Source organism: Glossina fuscipes, unplaced genomic scaffold (assembly GCF_014805625.2).
Source record: "Glossina fuscipes isolate IAEA_lab_2018 unplaced genomic scaffold, Yale_Gfus_2 2, whole genome shotgun sequence".
NCBI classification, from domain to species: Eukaryota; Metazoa; Arthropoda; class Insecta; order Diptera; family Glossinidae; genus Glossina; species Glossina fuscipes.
This window is the reverse complement of record NW_023998416.1, coordinates 25,279,927-25,287,009: the sequence shown is the minus strand read 5'-3', so window position 1 is coordinate 25,287,009 and position 7,083 is coordinate 25,279,927. Positions and strand designations below refer to the sequence as shown.

Here is a 7,083-nt window from a genome sequence, read left to right as displayed (position 1 = left end):
AATGTATGACATAAAAAATGCATTTATTTGTTGTTCCAAAGAAAACGTTACATTAAACGATAAATAGTTTATACGCAAATGATTTGTGTGTTGGCATGTGGCAAAAGAAGGGGAAAATAAAAAATTTAATAAATAAATATCAAATTTTACGAAAGCATTTGCTCAAACTTGTTTTTCTCACATGCGATAAAAATAATTCAAAAGAAATGATGTGATGCCTTAGTCTAAAATATAAGTCTGTATATGTACATGCGGACTTAATAATAGGAAAACAATTTCATTAAAAATTGATTTTGATGCCTCTTTTTTTTTCCTTTTTTTTTTTGTATTTGCAAAGAACATACATTATATTTAGTTATTTTTTTTATTTTGAAAAGAATTCTATTATTTTTTTTCTCTCATCAAAACAACCGATTTTATTGTAATTTTTTTTTTTTTGTTTTTTTTACGATCTTTATCTTTATTTGGTCATGCCCGTAAACACAACAACAACAACAACAAAAACAACAAAAACAACAATAACAAAAACATATCCAAAATAATATTTACGTATTGTGAAATTCTAAATATTGTGAATAAATTTTGAAAAAAATCAGTTGAAAACTTAATGTGTTGAAAATACAATGTTTGTGTATTTACGACACCATCTAATAATTATGTGGGAATTTTTTTTTTTTTTGAATTTCCTTTGAAGGGTACATATATATATAAATTAAATATTCCAGAAAAGTCTTCATCTCATTAACGAGTAAAGCAATTTGCCTTAGCCTCCATAATCTCTAGATAAACAATTATTTTATCAATTTTTATATTTATCATAAATGTCACCTAAAAAAGATAATAATTTTGTCAATATAAGAGACTGTATAAAGCAAAAGATGAATGCAAAAAGTAATCCTTTTTTTTTTCTTAATAATTAAAATTTCTTTTCTTTATTTTTAGGAAGATTATAAAAATGATATATATATATATATATATTTTCATATGTGCTTTCAGATTATATATAAATATGTTTCTTTTCCGTTTGCCAACTTTGAAAGGACCTTTTTCCATCCAACCAATAATTTCGGTATCAAAAACATATCCGTTTTACATGAGAGAATGCAACGTTGAAACAAAATATATACATATATACATTGTTGTTTATTATTGTTAGTTTGTTCACTTACACGCATTGTTAACACTAGAAATACCGATACCTTATATAAACTTATTTCTATCAAAGGGACTCAATTGTGAAATTGCGACAGTCATGTGTTAGATGAATAGTTGAAGTTAGATAATGTGAAAAAGTCTGTGTAATTGTCCTACAGAGACAAACATATAATAGCCAAAAACAAATAAAAACGCTATGGTGAGGCTGTGTCCATCATTAAACACCCTACACAGTTTACTTAATACAATGATTCACTTTTTAAAATAAGACATTATATAAAAGGTAGACCGATCCGTACCTTTGTGAATAGTGTTGGTGCTTGCGGCAAAAGACGCCGGTTTATCAAATCGATTTATCTGCAGATTGAACATAAGAATACAGGTCCTTCTACCACAAGTGTTATAGGGTGCAAAAAAGAAAATGAGCGGCAAGCGGCTACAATTTGCTCAAATTTAAGCAATGGAAAGGCCTTGCGCGCTGTAATGTTGCAACGGAGTTACAGCTGAAATTTAAAGTCGATAACGTGCGAGTTTGGAGCGCTAAGAATGCGATCAACTTGAAAAACATCGTTTCGAGGAAAACGCAGGTACACTCCCAAATAGTGAGGCATATTGTGAATAATGCCCTTCTTCAAAATATCGACATTTTAAAGCTTGACAAAAAATTTCGTCACATAAAAGAATAAAGTTTCAAAGATTCATAGCTTCACCGCTTCACAAATTGAGAAAATGCAGAAAATTTCAAATCAATATTAATATGAGACTCACGCGGCACCGTCAAAATATCATCTTGTTGTAAATATGAAACCGGAACTTTTTCACACACGGTGCTTATATGATAATTATAAGCGATATTTTATTCAAAGCATTGTTCATCGCAAAGCATTGTTCCGTCTGTCTAACAATTTGATCAGACTACATTTTTAATCACCTTCCATATAACATCTTGTCGTCATATTTGCAACTGTATTAAGCAAAGTAGTATAGGCCATTTAATGACGGTTCTTGTCCCACTCACTATTCTTGTTTTTTTTTTTCACTTAATATCGAATTATCGTTTTCTTTTATTAATAGATTTAAAAATCGGACGAGCTTCACCCGATACTGAATGATATTTTAAAAATTATTTGAGCTTTTCTTTTACACAGAAAATTGTAGCCTGCAGTAAACTGGGCTGCCGCATCGAATCGCGATTGTCAATTCGACGTTGGTGGATTCAAATCCTAGTGCGTTTTGTGATCATACTTAGTCGCAGCTATAATGGGTACTTAGTCGACGAAGGCATAACACTCATCGATTGGGTACAAGACCACTAGGTTACGGCCACTTCCTGTCCTATCTCTTTCTCTTTGGTTTAATCATTGACATGTTGCACTTAACGTGTATGATTGGTCTTATTACAAACAAAAGAAGAAGAAGAAAAAGAAAGAAAACTTAAGCCATCATTGGACGTTACTGCTTGTAAGAAGCAAAGTCTTGAAACCCTTTGGAGTACTTCAATTACGGCACAAATATTTGTACCCAGTTGGCCTCATTGCATTGATTACATTTTGTAAATCAATTCGATCGAATGTTTCATAATTTGACGCTCGCATTAATATTAATTTGTTTATGTTTTGAATTCTTTAAAAATTAAAATATTTTTTAAAATAATAAACTTTTCTTTATATTCAAAACACTTTCTTCTATATATGTATGTATGTGTATTATTGAATTAATGAAAACTTTTAGGTTTTTTTCATTTCATTCACCTCATCTTTGTTATTTTGAATTTTAAATTATGCTTATCACAATGCGAATGAAAATAAAAATATAAAACACTCCTCTTTCCCTTTTTTTTTTTTTTTTTATTATTATTCTTATGGAAAAAACAAGTTCAAGTAATGCGATTATTATTCAACTTGAAACGAATGTCAAAATACCCTGCTTTACGTTTCTTATTCTAATGCTATTACACCACCGTTGCAATACTACGCCTCCCTGTTTTACATTTAAAATCTTATGATTTAGGAGACGTGTGCTTGGAAACATTCATCCTCTTGAAAAGTTTTTCGAAGTAACTGAATAAAAGTTTAAGTAAGTAAAACATTTTGATCTTTAATAATACAACAAAAATACATCAATATTTTGAGTAAATATTTTGGTATGATCAACCCTTGTTGCCCTAGTAACTACTTTTATTTATATTTTGTTTTCTTATTGGCTTGAGGGGGGGTGCAGCGTCGTTTCCGCTACCAGATGTCTATATATTTTGACGTTATCTATATGGAAAACTTTATTGTAAAATCACTATCACTTGTTTACACATCAAGCAGACTTAATTTGAAAGCGTGACCCTAATGAATATTTCATGATTTTTATTACCTCAACCACAGCATGCTCGTAAGATTATAAAATCGAACTTAAAATTGATCAATATGTTAGATAATTTAAAATATATTTAACTCAAATTTTCATAATCATTTCATTTAATCTAATACACACATTAATGGCATTCATTTCTTTTATTACGGTAGGCATTGAATTTTATATTCGAGCCCGTTTCCATTCTCGATCCCAATTATCAAGTTGCACTTCACTATCTCAAAGATCTGTCTAACACCGTAACTACCGTTAAATATTCTACACCACTTCGCTTAATACAGTTATTCTTATGACGACATCATTAAAGTGAGGTCTTCTTTGGAAAGTGGAAGTCAATATATGTGGATTGTTCCGAACAGTTTCGAAGAGCGTCCGTTCTTGGGCCAAAACATGTCTTTGTACCAAACATCCTCAACATATCTCAAAAGTTACGAACTGCAGAAACCATGACGGACGGACGGATAGACAACCTTAAATCGATTTACAAAATGATTCCAAGTTAATCGCGTCGTAGTTGGATCTACCTCAACTGTTTAATTTAATATACCCTTATACCAGAAGTTGTGTGAGGTATAAAAAATCAGTTAATCTCACTGGTTAAAAACCAGGGACCGTCCACACGGACAGACAGTGCCCAAACCTCAACCATCTCCATAAAGGTATATCTAGGCAGCCGTGCTACAAGGTAGGGTATAGGTGCTTTTTAGCGGATTATAGTCTTGCACTACTCTAAGTAGGCGGCTTTCGATGATTTTTAACCTCAAAAAAAAAAAAAATCACATCCACAGACGCAGCTCTGAGCGACGTCGATAGAACAATCAGTCCATACAAACCATAAGAAAGAGAGGAGAGCTCATCTCGGCAAGGAAATGACAGACGCGTTGGCAAAGAACGGCGAAAGGCAGATAGATCTTCACTTTTATACCAATCCTGGTACAGTGAATCCTGACTGGTCATGGATGCTTCCGGAAGTATCTGCATAGATTCAGACTTGACAGACCGTCGTTGTATCGGAGTTACCTCGAGATGAAGGAGGACGCTAAACATGCCGTATTTTGCTGTATAAGATTCGATCGAGGACGGCCCCAAAGCGAGCCGGACAATATTATCAATAACATGATTAGCGATAGAGAAGTGTGGAGCGCCGTGGAAGTTTTTGTAACAAAAGTGATGCGTAAACTGCGACGCGTAGATAGGCAGCGGGTGAAGAGAAGAGGTAATGGAAATCAATAAGCGAATCTACAGCAACAAGAATCCGCAAAGCAATACCTAACGCTTGGCCCAGCGAACGAGAGTGGCCGAGCAAGCGTGTGAGGGGGGTAGTTTCGGTATGTAGGCACGACGGATCGTGCTTGCTGGTGGTATAGGTCAGTAATACGTTTGGAACATTTCTATGTGTAAAAAAAAATAAATAAATAAATAAATAAAATACACACATACCTAAAATATAGGATATTAAACACAAGAATGTAAGTGTATTGGAAAAGTGCTGAAAAGATGTTCATATAAGTGCTTAAGAGAAAATATATTGCAGTTTAGTTATTTTTTATCACTATCAGCGAAAGATGGAATATATGTTTCCTACATTTATCATTCCTCTCGAAGCTATCTTAAATGCAGCCATCAGGCATCGAGGATGCTATAAAAAGCTTGTTTTTTTATCAGTGAAAACTTTGGGCGAAATCAGTCTGATCTGCAAGCGTACCTTTTCATTTCTTTAGGGAAACCTTACGATTACAGCATTTGGGGTAGAAAAGAGAAACTGAACGAGTGAACTTTGAGTTAATGGACATATTACGAGTTTAGAATGGTATTAGAAGGCAAGAAGGACAAACTTGTTCTTTTTATTTTATTTACAATACTTTTAAGATAAACGACGTTAATGCGATTGTTTCTCGCTCGCACCAATAATATCGATTCTTAGATTAACAAGCAAAGCAACAAACAGAAAAGGGGCAACATTTTTCTATAGCTTCCGAGCTGACGTTGTTGCTGACGTTTTTTTTTTTTTTTTTCTTTCTAGTTCAAATACAATAACATCATTTGTATATGTGTATGCGCAGGAACTTATTCATGAATATGTATGTGTATATATTTAGTTAACATAAAGGAAAAGTCAAAAGCAAGATTGAAAGTTTAATCAATGCATATACAATACGCATTGGAAGAGTAGCCTCATGAATATGTAAATTAATTGACTTAATTACATAAATGTGACGTTAATGATGACATCTTTCTTGTTTATGAAAATATTGCTATTAAACGGATGGAGACCTAAATGAGAAAATTTCATTCAATCAAAGAAATAAAGGTATTTATATATGCCTCTCATACTCTTTGACATTTTCATAAGAATATTGTTAAATTTATGAATTTACAACACAGTTGGCCAATTAAACCATTGACGCGCCTAGAAAAACAAAGCAAAACAAAAAACAAAAAAGAAAAATAACACAAGTCATGTTATCACACAAAAATAACGTAAGTTCTCTTGTCTTAATACTTTAAAACTCGAAAGCAAATAATAAAGCGATAACCGCCTTTTTGATAAACATTTTATTAATGATCTCCTCTTTTTCTGCCATACCCACGGTCGTCTTAATAATAGTAACGTGGTATTGTAGAGAGGGATAATATGATCAAGTACTTTGGCTACTTTATACACAACAACAATAAACCTTTGTCCCTTTAAACAAGTAAGTGTCCAAGTAAATACCAAAGGTATTAGATTGCATTATGAAAATAAAAAAATTTAATGCCTAATAACTGTTTTACTGTTTATGTGCGTGCTAGTGTTTTGTTTGCAATCATGTGAGACGGGAATGATTAATACTATCCCGGCAATCGTCATAAATACATTTAATTAAGTAATTTAAGCATATCTTTAGGCATTTTGTTATTTATCGATTGATTTCATCTATACATGAGATATATATATATATATATATATATATATATATAAAGTGCCTTTAATGTGTCAGCTAAACTTGTCTATAACACAATAACAAAGTCAATAGAAGAGAATTTCAAGAGAATCGCAATTTGTAATGAATGATCTTGTAAACATATCTGAAATGTATTTGATGATGAAGCTGCAGCGTTTGTAGAGGAACTCATCAATTAACTGCAAACGTATAGCAGATTATATCTTAGAAAGAAGGAGTGTTTGTTTTTTTAACCGTTATGTTCCTTAAAAAAAAAAAAAAAAAAAAAAAAAACTCCGAGCCACGAAATGCTGTCTTGCTTTCCTTATATCGAGCTCTATGAATCATGGAGACCATTAACATCGAGACGAAAGCCTAACTCTTGTGAGATGTTAGACGCCTAGCCTATGTATATGTTCAATATCAAACTGGGTGGGCTTTTTCCAAAATATATCTATACTTTAACCAAGAAATCCCCCAAAAATTAACTTATTAGGCCCACTTATTACTCATGATAATAACTTACTATAACTTTTCCGGGGAATTTTTGCTTGTCAGTGCTTGTCTTGGAAAAGTAGTAAAAGCTATCGAGACTCAATTCCTTTTCAGCAAGGTACTCGTGATAAGATAAGTAAGCCGA

The 7,083-nt window shown here is 32.4% G+C and overlaps 1 protein-coding gene across 1 annotated transcript in view; it reads left to right on the top strand.

Moving 5' to 3' along the window:
* The first annotated feature begins 4,545 nt into the window (after positions 1 to 4,545).
* The window catches only part of LOC119633077 (5-methylcytosine rRNA methyltransferase NSUN4), a 6,688-nt gene continuing 4,150 nt past the window's right edge, over positions 4,546 to 7,083 (top strand). Inside the window, exon 1 of the mRNA XM_038026294.1 lies at positions 4,546 to 4,735. Coding sequence (XP_037882222.1) covers positions 4,546 to 4,735 — 190 coding nt within the window. The remainder of the gene's footprint in view (positions 4,736 to 7,083) is intronic.